General features: G+C 48.5%; 1 protein-coding gene across 3 annotated transcripts in view; it reads left to right on the top strand.

Annotated features, from left to right (window-relative positions):
* lrch4 (leucine-rich repeats and calponin homology (CH) domain containing 4) overlaps positions 1 to 15,000 on the top strand; it is a 44,328-nt gene that overhangs the window by 21,729 nt on the left and 7,599 nt on the right. For 2 of the 3 annotated variants that reach the window (XM_062515899.1, XM_062515897.1), the window contains exons 3-15: positions 2,084 to 2,213; positions 2,982 to 3,087; positions 5,417 to 5,666; positions 7,151 to 7,247; positions 7,371 to 7,473; positions 7,624 to 7,730; positions 9,035 to 9,087; positions 12,330 to 12,494; positions 13,527 to 13,598; positions 14,015 to 14,075; positions 14,223 to 14,268; positions 14,375 to 14,467; positions 14,826 to 14,932. In XM_062515899.1, the coding sequence (XP_062371883.1) occupies positions 2,084 to 2,213; positions 2,982 to 3,087; positions 5,417 to 5,666; positions 7,151 to 7,247; positions 7,371 to 7,473; positions 7,624 to 7,730; positions 9,035 to 9,087; positions 12,330 to 12,494; positions 13,527 to 13,598; positions 14,015 to 14,075; positions 14,223 to 14,268; positions 14,375 to 14,467; positions 14,826 to 14,932 (1,390 nt within the window). The remainder of the gene's footprint in view (positions 1 to 2,083; positions 2,214 to 2,981; positions 3,088 to 5,416; positions 5,667 to 7,150; positions 7,248 to 7,370; positions 7,474 to 7,623; positions 7,731 to 9,034; positions 9,088 to 12,329; positions 12,495 to 13,526; positions 13,599 to 14,014; positions 14,076 to 14,222; positions 14,269 to 14,374; positions 14,468 to 14,825; positions 14,933 to 15,000) is intronic. The other variant, XM_062515898.1, reaches the window with a different exon arrangement.

Below are 15,000 nucleotides of genomic sequence, written 5' to 3'. Positions count from 1 at the left end.
CCTCACCTACCTCAACATCAGGTACACACACACACACACACACACACACACACACACACCTACAGTACAGGCCCTTACCTACCTCAACATCAGGTACACACACACACACACACACACACACACACACACACACACACACACACACCTACAGGCCCTCACCTACCTCAATATCAGGTACACACACACACACACACACACACACACCTGCAGGCCCTCACCTACCTCAACATCAGGTACACACACACACACACACACACACACACACACCTACAGGCCCTCACCTACCTCAACATCAGGTACACACACACACACACACACACCTGCAGGCCCTCACCTACCTCAACATCAGGTACACACACACACACACACACACACACCTACAGTACAGGCCCTCACCTACCTCAACATCAGGTACACACACACACACACACCTACAGACCCTCACCTACCTCAACATCAGGTACACACACACACACACACACACACACACACACACACACACACACACACACACCCTGCAGGCCCTTACCTGTAGACCTCAACATCAGGTACACACACACACACACACACACACACACACACACACACACACACACACACACACACACACACACACACACACACCTACAGGCCCTCACCTACCTCAACATCAGGTACACACACACACACACACACACACACACCTACAGGCCCTCACCTACCTCAACATCAGGTACACACACACACACACACACACACACACACACACACACACACACACACACACCTACAGGCCCTCACCTACCTCAACATCAGGTACACACACACACACACACACACACACACCTGCAGGCCCTCACCTACCTCAACATCAGGTACACACACACACACACACACACACACACACACACACACACACACCTACAGGCCCTCACCTACCTCAACATCAGGTACACACACACACACACACACACACACACACACACACCTACAGTACAGGCCCTTACCTACCTCAACATCAGGTACACACACACACACACACACACACACACACACACACACCTACAGGCCCTCACCTACCTCAATATCAGGTACACACACACACACCTGCAGGCCCTCACCTACCTCAACATCAGGTACACACACACACACACACACACACACACACCTACAGACCCTCACCTACCTCAACATCAGGTACACACACACACACACACACACCTGCAGGCCCTCACCTACCTCAACATCAGGTACACACACACACACACACACACACACACACCTACAGGCCCTCACCTACCTCAACATCAGGTACACACACACACACACACACACACACCTACAGTACAGGCCCTCACCTACCTCAACATCAGGTACACACACACACACACACCTACAGACCCTCACCTACCTCAACATCAGGTACACACACACACACACACACACACACACACACACACACACACACACACCCCTGCAGGCCCTTACCTGTAGACCTCAACATCAGGTACACACACACACACACACACACACACACACACACACACACACACACACACACACACACACACACACACACACACACACCCCTGCAGGCCCTTACCTGTAGACCTCAACATCAGGTACACACACACACACACACACACACACACACACACACACACACACACACACACACCTGCAGGCCCTCATCTACCTCAACATCTCAACACCCACACACTCACACACACCTACCTCAACATCAGGCACACACACACACACACACACACACACCTACCTCAATATCAGGCGCACACACACACACACACAGACACACACACACGCGTGCACCTACACACCTGGTGCCACATGCTGACCCTTGTCCTCATTGGCATCAGGTGCAGGACAAGGGTGCAGGTGCAGGAGCAGGACCCCCCCCCCCCCCCCCCCCCCGACACAGTTACTGTACCTGAGTATATTAGAGGCCCAAAAGAGTGTAATGTTCAACACTTCAAACAATGTGACATGTACACATTTACCCAAGTGACACATTCTTCTGTGTGAAATGACCCTTGCCTGTACTGTGTGTGTGTGTGTGTGTGTGTGCGTGTGTATGTGTTCTCAGCCGTAACCAGCTCTCTAGTCTGCCCCCATCCGTGTGTCAGCTGCCCCTGCTGCGGGTTCTCATCGTCAGTAACAACAAGCTGTCGGCCCTGCCCGCCTCCATACACGCCCTCACACACCTCCGCCAGCTGGTACGTATCACTCACACACACACACACACACACACACACACACGAGCACACTTACTTCACACGCCACTGGCTCAGATTACACACACTATTGTACTCCACGCCTTTCAGCCATCCTACCACTTTCATCCCACCTCTCTGTTTCTGTTTCTCGCAGGTCCCTTTCAGTCTCTCCTCTACCCCTGTCTCCATTTCTCCCTCCCTCTCTCTCTTCTCTAAAATTCTCTGTGAAGGCTTTCCTCTCTACAGTTTCTTTCTTTCTTCAACTCTCTCTCCCTCTCTTTTCCTTTATCTCTCTCTCACTCTCCCTCTCTCTCTCTCTTGCTCTCTCTCTTTTCTTGCCTCATACCTCACTCTCAAAACTGCTCTGTTTTGCTGACTTAGCGATTCAGTCCACTTCTTTGTCAAGTTGCATCAATGTGATGCGCATACCAAATATTTGCACTTTTTTTCTCCCTCTCTCAGTTTCTCTACCTCTACCTCTCACTCTCAATCCCCCACCTCTCTCTCCTTTCATGGTCTGTCCTTTCCCTCCACATCTCTGTCCTGTTCCCTCCATTTTGTTCTCTCTCTCTCTCTCTCTGTCTCTCTCTCTTTCTCTCGCTCTCTTTCAATTTAATTAAGTTCAGTTCAATTCAATAGAGCTTTAGTGGCATGACAAAAATACACTTTGTAGCATTTCTAATTATACAGGTGCTTAGTGGTATTTAACGGATTTCTCCCTCTCTCCCTCTCTCTCTCTCCCTCCCTCTCTCTCTCTCTCTCCTGTAGGACGTGAGCTGTAATGACCTGCAGTGTTTGCCCGTGGAGTTGGGCCAGCTGGGCAGCCTTCGGGACCTCAACCTGCGGAGGAACCAGCTCACCACGCTGCCCGAAGGTCCGTCCCACTCACCCCCTCACCTTTGACCCCCAGCAACCTCTCACCTTTGACCTCTGACCTCCCCAGACCCCCAACCCTTCAGCCCCATTCCCACATCCCAACCCCACAATCCTCTCTTGGCGACCCCCACCAGTGTGGTGCTCGTGACCCCCTCCACCCCCCCACACACACACCCCCGTCCACTCCTGAAAGTCCCCCCCGTGCTTGACCGCACCCCACGCTCCAAAGCCGGCCGTCCCCATGTGGTCCTGCACTGACCTCCTCATGTCAGAGCAGATCGGCGTGGTTCAGCTAGCACCAATACATCACGTCCCTCCTCCCCACACACACAGAGACACAAGCTCCAACCTAGCGTCTATTCAGGGCGCATTCTCGCTTCCTGGCCCTTAAAAAAGCTCAACCTGAGACCTGCGGAAAACAGAAGTGGTGCTCAGCAGTGTATTTCCCTCCGGCTAAAGGTGCTTTCCCAGCACAGTAACTGAGAATTAAGATATGATCACAGTGCACTTGAAAATCAACATACATACCCGTTAGACTATGGAACACCTATGTAATTAGTTTGCAGCACCTGACTCATGCATTCCTATACATCTTAATGTCATTGTATGCACATGCACATTCCGGTGTAGTTTGAAAATGCAACAGCTCCAGTGCCGAAAACTAGTCATGCGAAGCTGGCGTTGCCAAAGAAGATGAAAAGTCACCATTTTGCAGGATTTGAATTTACACTTCCAAATCCATGTGCTGATTTTTAATCATTAAATGGAACCGGATCCAACACACCGCCCGTGCTCAGCTCCAGACAAGCACTCCGTCACCCGCGCCACCCATCAGGGGTTCTTGTCCTTTAGTCGTCGACTGCCGCTCCTCCGTCCGCGGCTCGCCCTGTAAGGACGTTTTTGTGGCAAGCGGTAGCTGGAGAAAGTAAATCCCTGGTCTGGGAATAGGCCCTAGTGTAATCTATCCAACACACACACACACACACACACACACACACACATCCGTGCTTGTGTGTGTGTCTGTGTTTCTAGCGGCGGCTGTGTGTTAGAGTGGAGTAATCCCTCCGCTCGTGTCGCCCCGGCTCTGTTGTTGTTCCGAGGCCTGTCCTCACAGCACCGGCGGCTAATCCCGAGCGCCGCCCCGACTGACCCCTGATCAGGGACCGGCACATGTGCAGAGGACACAAAACGCACATGTGTAGGTGACGCAGGACAGCAGACACAGGGCACACACCTGCGCTTCTGAACTATACTGTACATACGCAACTAACGCGGGGAAGGACCACATAGAACCAGGCACGCACTGGTCACTGGAACACACACTGTAACTCCAGTGATGATGTGTCCTCTGCTGTATACACACACACTTAGTTCACACAAACACTTTCACGCTCACAATATTCACTGTTGGCTGTACTTAACTTCCTGTGGAAATTCCGAAGACTCTCTCTCTCTCTCTCTCTGTCCCCCTCTCTTTCTCCCTTAGAGATTTACACACACACACACACACACACACACACACACACACACACACACACACACACACAAACAGTTTCTTCCTTCCTTCCCTATCTGTGTTGTTTTTTTATGAGATAGGCATCATTGTTCATGGGGTTATAAATAGATGATGCTTGTAACAGATTTAAAATGAGATATCCTCAACACCCCCTACCACCAGCACCACCAACACACACACACACACACGCAAATACATTCAGTGCTGTTTCTAAACTGAGCATAAGCTTATCAACAAATTACCTGGAGACAACAATAGCGATAACAAAGCTGCTACTACCAGTGAAGTGATCCTGTGATCCAATCTACCGGACTGGAGAGACCAGAAGACATGCGGGTGTTGAAACTGTGCCTATCAGAGCGTGAACTTGACTTCATTTGAAGTCAAATTGCAGACATACAGTAGCAGAGCTTTCAGAGGCATTTCATCATAATGTGTGTGTGTGTGTGTGTACATGAACAATAGAATTGCTCAAATAATTGCTCTTGATAAATACTCAAAACCCTTTTGATCTCTATCTCCCTATCTCTCTCTCTGTCTCTCTATCTCTTTCTCTCTGTTTCCTTCTCTCTCTCTTTCTTTCTCTCTGTCTCTCTCTTTCTTTCTCTCTCTGTCTCTATCTCTCTCTGTCTCTCTCTTTCTTTCTCTCTCTGTCTCTATCTCTCTCTCTCTCTCTGTCTCTCTCTCTCTGTCTCTCTCTTTCTGTCTCTGTCTCTCTCTCTCTGTCTCTCTCTTTCTGTCTCTGTCTCTCTCTCCACCTCCCTCCATCTCTCTCTCCACCTCCCTCCATCTCTCTCTCCCTCGTCCACAGAGCTGTCGGAGCTGCCGCTGGTGCGGCTGGACGTGTCCTGCAACCGGGTGGCGCGCGTGCCCGTCTGCTACCGCCACCTGCGCCACCTGCAGACCATCAACCTGGACAACAACCCGCTGCAGTCGCCGCCGGCGCAGATCTGCTCCAAGGGCAAGTTCCACATCTTCAAGTTCCTCAACATGGAGGCCTGCAAGAGGAGCCAGGACGAGCTGCTGGACCGCGCGCTCAGGCCCACGCACTTCAACAGCTGGTGAGAGAGGAGGGGGGGATGGAGGGAGGAGAGAGAGAGAGGGAGATGGAGAGAGAGAGAGAGAAAGATGGACGGAGGAGAGAAAGACAGAGAGAGAGATGTATTTGAGTGTACATGTACAGTAATTGAAAGATGGAGGGAGGAGAGGGAGAGATGGATGGAGGGAGGGAGGGAGAGAGAGAGAGAAAGATGTAATTGAGTGTACATGTAATTGAGCTTTGGCAATAATGTTCCCGAGACGCCAATATGCCAATAACGCTTTCTTGAATTGAGTTGAATTGAATTGAATTGAAAGATGGAGAGGGAGAGATGGAGGGAGGAGAGGAAGAGGGAAAGAGAAAGATGGACGGAGGAGAGAAAGAAAGAGAGAGAGATGTAATGCAATTGAGCTTTGCCAATAATGTTCCTGAAACGTTCATGCCAATAACGCTTTCTTGAGTTGAATTGAAAGATTACATTACATTACATTTGGATGACGCTTTTTAACCAAAGCGACTTACAACATGGTGAAAACATTTTTAAGGGATGGGATGAGAGAGAGGAGAGGGAGAGAGGGAGCAAGAAAGATGGAGGGATGAGAGGGAGAGGGAGAGAGCGAAAGATGGAGTGGAAAGAGGAAGATTGAAAGGGTGCAAAAGGCATGAACATCCAGGGCAAGTAGAGCCTCAGTCCAGGGTGCTGGACAAAAGCAAAAGTCCCTGCAATAACAATAAAGCCCGCACACCAGATGTCTGTGGAGGGGCCTGCCCCTAAAACGGCACGTCATTAAATATTTGCTTGAGAGCTACGTGCTGGTGTCAGAGTGATTTAATACTGGTGCATGTATTGAACCAGCAGTCGAAGCTTTGCATTACTTCACCCTGAAAACACACAGTGCATGAGAACACCATAATGGATGATCAGTATATAAACGACCATAGAGAAAGCGAGAGAGAGAGAGAAAGAGAGAGAGGGATGGATGGGGGAGACAGAGGAGGGGGATAGAGAAATATTGTGAATAAGGGAGGTTTAAAATGATGGAGAGGGGTAGAAAGCGATTAAGGCCAAAGAGAGCGTTCTGGAGAGAGAAGACCGGAGCAGTTTCTCTGACAGAGAAGAAAAGCAGAGCTGGAGAGAGATGATGATGATGAACTGGACGAGTGAAGCATCTTCTGGCGCGCCGAGGCTGGACTTTATCAGCTAGAGTCAAGGGGGAGTGACCGTCAGCTCAGAGAGAGGGAGGGATGGAGAGAGAGAGAGAGAGAGAGAGAGAGAGAGAGAGAGAGAGAGAGAGAGAGAGAGAGGGATGAAAATAACAGGGAAGATGAGTCGGGGTGAGGTCATGAGAGAGGCCAGGATAACCCAGAGTACTCCATGATGTGTGTATTGCCGTATGTGTGTGTGCGTCTGTGTGTGTCTGTGATTTTATAAGGTGTTGTCATATATACAGTATATATATAAGTATGTATGTCCCATATATATAACGGTGTGTGTTTGTCTCTCAGCTTGTCGGACCAGGAGCTGTTTCCTGGGCAGTATGGAGGGCTGGACTCCGGCTTCAACAGTGTGGACAGCGGCAGCAAGAGGTGGTCAGGGAACGAGGTGTGTGTGTGTGTGTGTGTGTGTGTGTGTGCAGAACTCGGTAATATTGGTAATCTCATTGATAAGTCATCTTCATTGCTGCTCAGTCATACCATCAACATGTTTGTTTGTTTGTTTGTTTAGTCTGCTGATGACTTCTCTGAGCGATCTCTGCGTATGGCTGAGATGAACCGAGAACACAGGAATCTACAAGAAGAGGAGGAGACGACACCGCCCACAGAAAAAGGTACACACACACACACACACACACACACACACACACACTGCAAATACTCTAGAACTGGGATGACTCACCATTCCATTTCTGCCACTGACCACATTACTCTTTAGTTCTTAATAAAGTTGTCCAGCCTTAAGGTTCTCCTCCTCCTTGCAGTAAACGGTGTGGCGGAGCAGGTGGACTTCATCGACAGCAGCGTGACCGAAGAGGAGGAAGAGCCTGATCAACAGCGGCCCAGCACACCGCTCACAGCGCCCCCGCAGGTCAGGAGGACTCGGTGCACTAGTATACCTGTTTAGACATCACTTTATTACACTACTTTAGATAGATAGATAGATACTACTTTAGACGTCACTTTATTACACTACTTTACAATCACATTTGACTATTTTCATTTTACAGCGGTGAAGTTGATTTTGTGTGTGTGTGTGTGTGTGTGTGTGTGTGTGTGTGTGTGTGTGTGTGTGTGTGTGTGTGTGTGTTTGTGATGGTCATGCTTAGAGAGCTTAGACTAGAATGTAGACTCCTACATTTTAGTGAAATAAAGGTTAGTTCTTCCCTCCACCAAGGAGTTAGGCTGTGTCTCAAACCAGCCACTTGCACACTTCAAATACTTAGTTCAAGTATGTAGTGCAGATATTGGGATCATACTAGCCATCGAAATAGGGCACAGTGCAAGTACTTAAAGGGATAATCCGGAGTGAAATGCACTTTAGATCAAATTTTCGGACTATTGGGAGTACATACGTTGAGTTGACACCAAAATCATGTCATTCGGATGTATTTTGAGAAAGTTCGAGTTCACCGTTTTTAGCCAAAACTCGTTAGCCTGTAAGTGACCGGGGCAGGTGAATTTAATCGAGTCAGTACCTTCCGGAAATGTCGCTGCGGCAGCTGCGCAACGCTTCAACAACACTTTACTAACATTTCCGGAAAGGTACTGACTCGATTAAATTCATTCTGGACTCTCTATCCGACCACATAAAGACGTGGGGATACTTCGGTTTGGCTTTAGGGACCCTCTACTCACTACCACGTAAGTGTAGTGTTGTTTGGAACAGTAGAAGAGGTATAAAAATAGCGTTTTGTAGTGGCGAAAGGACCTGCCCCGGTCACTTACAGGCTAACGAGTTTTGGCTAAAAACGGTGAACTCAAACTTTCTCAAAATACATCCGAATAACATGATTTTGGTGTCAACTCAACATATGTACTCCCAATAGTCCGAAAATTTGATCTAAAGTGCATTTCACTCCGGATTATCCCTTTAAAGTACTCAGTGCACGCTAGCAATGTACTGACGTAAGTGTACGGTTTGAGACACAGCCTTAATTCATCCTCAATTTAGAGCCACAATCTTATGTTTGTGGACAGTAACACTACTGATGTATGTAGGTACATTCTCTCTGTAAAGTCATTTTGTAATTTTAGTCTCAGGCTACATGTCATATACATCAGATTTCTTCAGGATCTACTGTTTAAATGAGCTCAGAACAGGAGCCTTTTCAGTGGACTCTGTTGATGTGTCGGCGTGCGTCTCGTAAACATGAACATGTCTATCCTCTGCAGGACAAGAGCGAAAGTGTGTCTCCATCGCACAGCCCACAGTCCACCGACAGCAGGTCAGTACACCCGCCATCTCCTCCTCCTCCTCTCACCTGCCCACTGTGTGTGTGTGTGTGTGTTACTGTGTGTGTTTGTGAATAAGTTAGTGTCAATGTCAATGTCAATGTCAATTTATTTGTATAGCACTTTAAAAAACAACCACAGTTGACCAAAGTGCTGTAAAACAAACAATCAGACAAACAAGAAACATAAGACAACAGAGGCTAGACGGAGCAGCGTAGTCACCAGCGTGCCCACCAAGCGTGAACAAACAAATTTAAAAAATAACAAATCGCTACATAAAGATAATGCCGTACGGAGCGGCGTACTAGCCAGCGTACCCGTGGCACAAGACATACAAAGACAGACATCAAACAAAAATCAACAAATAATAAAAGCAACAAATAATAAAATAACATAGATTAACATACACAAAAACAAAGTTGTCATGTCGGACGGAGCGGCGTAATCGCCAGTGTAGGCTACCCGTGACCCGACAGACAGACAAAACAATTAAACAACAATAAAATAAATAATAAAAAGAAACAAAACCAGAACAGTCCACGTTTACGTAGTCCAATCGATCGCATCCAAGGAAGAGTCAGTGCGCTGTTTGTGTTTGCACTTGCAACTGCTAGGGCAAAAAACTCAGCTGACGAGATGGCCTGTAGAGTTGACATGACAGCCTGATGGAAAAACGGGCTCACCCGGCCATCGCTGCCGACAGGCACAGGAAGATGCGTTTAGGCTCTGCACAGAGTGAAAGTACACAGGGACACAGTAGGATCCTCTGGTGTGTCTGTCTGTGTTAGTGTGTATGTGTGTGTGTTACTGTGTGTTATGTGTGTTACTGTGTGTGAATAAGTTAGTGTGTCTGTCTGTGTTAGTGTTTGTGTGTGTGTGTGTGTGTGTGCTGTCGATTGCGACATTCGTGCTCTTTGCGTCAGTGTCTGGCCCGTCAGCAGTGTCTAAGTGTTTGTGCGTGTACATTTCTGTAACCGTGTGTACACTGTGGCAGCCAGAGACTTCATTACGGCTCTCCAGCCTCTTCCACTCTGATTCTGCCCATCTGCTGTGGCCTCTCTCTTCTGGCCTCTTTCTCAGCCTTTATTTCTGGCCTTCTCTTTCTTTTCCATCTACCTCTCACTCGTTCAATTTTTTTCTCTCTCTCTCTTCCTCCCTCTCTCTCTCCCTCTTTCCTAAACTCTCCATCTTTCTCTTTCTCTCTATTCTTCTGTCTTCTTTCAGAGCTGTTTCTTCTTTTTCTTCTCCCCCCCTCTCTCTCTCTCACACTCTCTCTCTCTCTCTCCCCACTCTCTCTCTCTCTCTTTCTCTCTCACTCTCTCTCTCTCTCTCTCTCTCTCTCTCTCTCTCTCTCTCTCTCTCTCTCTCTCTGTCCACCCCCCCTGTGCAAGGTCGGTCTCCCTGTGCCGGTGCATTTGAAGTGCTGGGAAAAGTCAACAAGACTGGCTTTCCCATTACAGGCGGCAGCCATTAGCCGCCCCTGGTGTCCCCTGGTCATCAGAAGAGAAGAGCCCACCGCAGTGCTCAGTGCTCCTGTAGAGTCCTGGTCCCCCTGGCGGAAGGCCATGCGCTCCATTCATCACTGTCTGGGCCTGCAGCTCACTCAGACTCATCAGTCACTCGCACTGTCTAGCGTCAATATCTTCCGCCCATCCATCAGTCGCCACTCGGTCTGTGTGTTTGTGTGTGTGTGTGTGTGTGTGTGTGTGTGTGTGCGTGCGTGTGTGTGTGTGTGTGTGTGTGTGTGTGAGTGAGAGAGAGAGAGGGGGGGGGGGTGAATAGAAATGAGAGTGACGAAAGAGGTCAGTGCTTTGTGTTACACTCTGGCTTCATTGTATCATTTCATGTGTGCTTGCGTGTGGAGAAGAAAGACAGAGAGAGACACACACAGTGTTCAGATATTTTTGTTCCTTAGAGCGTATACAGTGTGTGTGTGTGTGTGTGTGTGTGTGTGGTCTGTGCCAGGCAGCTGTAGCATGCCAGCGGTGACTTATTGGTTGCTGTGTACAGTACCCAGCCGTGAGCACACACTGAGGCAGCAGGCAGCAGCCAGGGCCCATTATCCACTCCAGCCCAATATCAGTTCCTGCCATCTGTCATTAATAATCATCCCTGCACTGGCCCTGGCTTTCATTACAGCTGCTGCTTGATTGAGCTGCTTTATGTGTGTGTGTGTGTGTGTGTGTGTGTGTGTGTGTGCGTGCTGAGGAGGCTGTAGACTATGGCTTACAAGCCCTTTGTACAGTAACACTTCCTGTTGCGAATCACGAGAACCCAGCCCGCAAGCCTACACGACCGCCATGGCAACACTAAGGCAGCACGACATGGGCAGAGTGTGTGTGTGTGTGTGTATTGTACGCTGCAGAAACTTCACAGCTTGTGGAGCAGCGGTGGTGTGTGTAATCTGTGCGTCGTTGTACGTGTATGTGCGCGACGCGTCTTCACCTCAGAGGATTCAGAATTCAAATCTGAAAGTGATAATGCAAATGTGGATTTGACTCTGCAGGCGGAGCCCAGATTTAGTTCGTTATTTATTTGAGAGAATTACAAGAACGGGATAAAAAGAGGAAGACATGATTTGTAATCACCCATTTCGCATCCTGACTTATGCAATCTCTCTCTCTCTCTCTTTTTCTTCTGTCTATCTTTGTTTCCTGTCTCTCTCAATCACGCAATTGCATCCTCACACTCCATTCCTCACTTTCCACCTCTCTTTATCTTTCCCCCTCTTCCCCTCTCTCCCTCCATCCCTTCCTCCCTGTCTATTCTCTCTCTTTCTCTCTCTCTCTCTCTTCCCATCTCCCACTCTTTCTTGCTGTTCAGTTGAGCTTTATTAGCCTGACATATTTTAACATTGCCCAAGCAGAACATATAAACATATGGTCTACAAAGAGAATGCTTGGACTATAGTATATCGAGGGCTGAGAAGCAAAGGGGCGTAGTGACATTTCACCAACTTTACAGGAGAGCCAAAACAAATCTAACTGCTTCTATATGTTAACAGTTAAAGACCTTTTGTTTTTTGTTCAATAACTATATTTATAAATATTTTACTTCTATAATTTTGTCAGTTAGAAAGAGCTCATCAAGAGCTTTCAGGTGATATATATATATATAACTCAATTTTGACCAAAATGTCACTTACGCCCCTTTGCTTCTCAGCCCTCGATATGCAAACATCGCAAATATATATGTTAAGAGGATGAACACACTCTTTTCTCAACCCCTGTCTCAGGACGAGTGTGAGCGTGAGCGTGAGCTCGGCGGACTCGCTCCCGCCGTCCTCGTCGTCCAGTCCGTCCAGCCCCACGGAGGAGCGGCGGCGGCCCGGGACGCTGCTCATCTGGCAGGAGCGCGAGCGCGCCCAGCAGCAGCAGAAGGACAAGGCCCGCGACACCACGTGAGTCACGCACACACACACACACCGCCACGGAGGGATGGAGGGATGATGGATGGAGGGATTGAGGGATGAATGTAGGGATGGATGGATGGAGGGATTGAGGGATGGATGTAGGGATGGGTGGATTGAGGGATGGATGTAGGGATGGAGAGATGGATGGATGGACAATTGGGGGGAGGGAGGGAGGGAGGGAGGGAGGCCTCAGGTCTAGATGTGACTTTGGCACTTGTGACAGGAACACCGTCTAATCTTAGATCTTAGACTAATCTTAGTTGTCAAATATCTTGGAAAACCAAAGCAAACACGAGCCTTTAAGCTGCTGACAACTTGACAAAGTGTGCAGACGACTGTTTGAGGCTTCCAAGTGCCAATTCAGCCTTCTTAAAGGGTTTGGATTTGTTTGAAATGTTTAAACAGTCACAAACACACAGAAACATGTTGATACAGTACCTGTCTACAGTTAAACCTGATAGCTCCACTGATGGCCCTAGCTCTGTAATTGTCATCATTGTGAATTTGGCTCTGCATTAAAAAAGCACAGGACCGACCCAAAGAATTAAGATTAAGACTTGAGTGTGATGGCGGTGGGAACAGAAAGCCAGTCGTATTAAAGTGGGTCTTAAACCGGTCTAGTCCAAAGTTCCAGCCTGTGCCCTGGTACAACTGGCTGCACCCATTTGTTTCCGGCTCAGTAAACTGTGCTAATTGGCAAAGATTTGCTCACAACAAAGTGGGAGGATTTCCTATTGAGGTGTCTGGTCTCTCTCTCTGTTCTGCTCTCTTGAGTTTAAGCCATTGATTGCGACACCCACGAGTCTGAGTGTTGTTAGGCCACTTTACTCGTGCACTGTCTCAGGTTCTTAACTAACTGCGTTGATCGCAGCGTGGAACCAGAGGTGACACACAGAAAAAAATGTGATGAGTTCTTGGTGCTAAAGGCAGGACTTCTGTTGAGAACACCCTCAAACGTTAATATATTAAGTTTGAATGATCGACCAACCGAGCGTCGTGTGTCGTCTTCTTTTCCTGCAGCTTGCAGAAGACTGCTGTGAAAACAGGAAGTCACGCCACAGCGAGCAACTCGCAGGCAGGAAGTAGCCCCGGGTAAGCCCTGACTTTGGGGTGTGACAACCCTGCTCACGTTACTGTACATGTGAGAGTGTGTGTGTGAGGTTGAATGTGCGAGGGGATCGAATATGAGCTGGATTGTGTGTGTATGTGTGTGTGTGTGTGTGTGTGAGAGAGAGAGAGAGAGTACTGATAAACACATTGGGTGTGATGTTGGTAGTGAAGACTTGATCACCACTATCATTACCACTTCTCTCTAAATCATCAGATATGGTGTGTGTGTGTGTGTGTGTGTGTGTGTGTGTGTGTGTCTGTGTCTGTGTCTGTGTCTGTGTCTGTGTGTCTGTGTGTGTGTGTCTGTATGAGAAATAGAAAGTCAGGGGCAAATAAGTGTGTGCGTCTGTGTACTGCATTGCAAAGTGCACTTAAAGTTGTCCTCTATCTCCCTCTAGTGGTGAAACAACAACAGAAAGCAGCCCTCCCTCCCAAAATGGCCTCAGGCATAGATGTGCAGTAAGTCTGGCCTTCATTGTTCTGTAATGTGGTCACAGGAGAGTTTTTGATCATTAAAAATGGCAATATGATGGCAATACGGTTGGATTTTAAATGGTAATGTTCAAATGGATGATGGTCTTTTTTTCACCGATCTCCCTCTCACAGACTGAGACTTCACTCACAAACCTGCAGCGGTCATACACCAGACAAGGTACACATACACATTCAGCCACTCTCAGGTTTAATCCCTTGGACACACACACACACACACACACACACACACACACACACACCTTTAACAGTGTTCTCTCCTTTAGCGTCCTCAGACGCAGTCAGTTCCCAGAAGGCCAGCTCTCCACCAGGCCAAACCCAGAAACCCAACAGCTTCCTGTTCCGCACCTCCTCTCGCTGTAAGGCTCACACACACTCTCTCTCTCTCTCTCTCTCTCTCTCTCTCTCTCTCTCTCTCTCTCTCTCTCTCTCTCTCTCTCTCTCTCTCTCTCTCTCTCCCTCAGTCACACACACACACACACACACTGAACAAACAGGCCAAGGCTTTATGAATGAAAGCATGGTCACAGGCAATCAAACCTCTTACACAAACACCTACTGCAGTATGTGGGTAACACAGCTGGTAATTCCATACACACACAGACATGCACCCACACACACACACACCATGTGCCAGGTACCATGTAGTTGAGCTGTATGTTCTGCATGCGGTGGTGTTGTGTGCTCTGTCGTGACGGCGCCCCCTTGTGGCTGCAGGTTCGGTGTCGTCCGTGTCGTCTCTGGTGGAGTCGGGCCGCAGTGAGTCCCGCACCACCCTCAAGTCCCCCAGAGAGGAGAGGCCAGAGGTCATCCAGCTGCGCAAGGTCAGCCTCACACACACACACACACACACACACACTTCCTCTTTACTCCTCTCCCACACACACACATA

The sequence above is a fragment of the Sardina pilchardus genome, chromosome 16 (assembly GCF_963854185.1).
Source record: "Sardina pilchardus chromosome 16, fSarPil1.1, whole genome shotgun sequence".
In the NCBI taxonomy this organism is placed as follows: Eukaryota; Metazoa; Chordata; class Actinopteri; order Clupeiformes; family Clupeidae; genus Sardina; species Sardina pilchardus.
The sequence above is the reverse complement of the archived record's forward strand: the minus strand, read 5'-3'. Positions and strand labels throughout refer to the sequence as shown.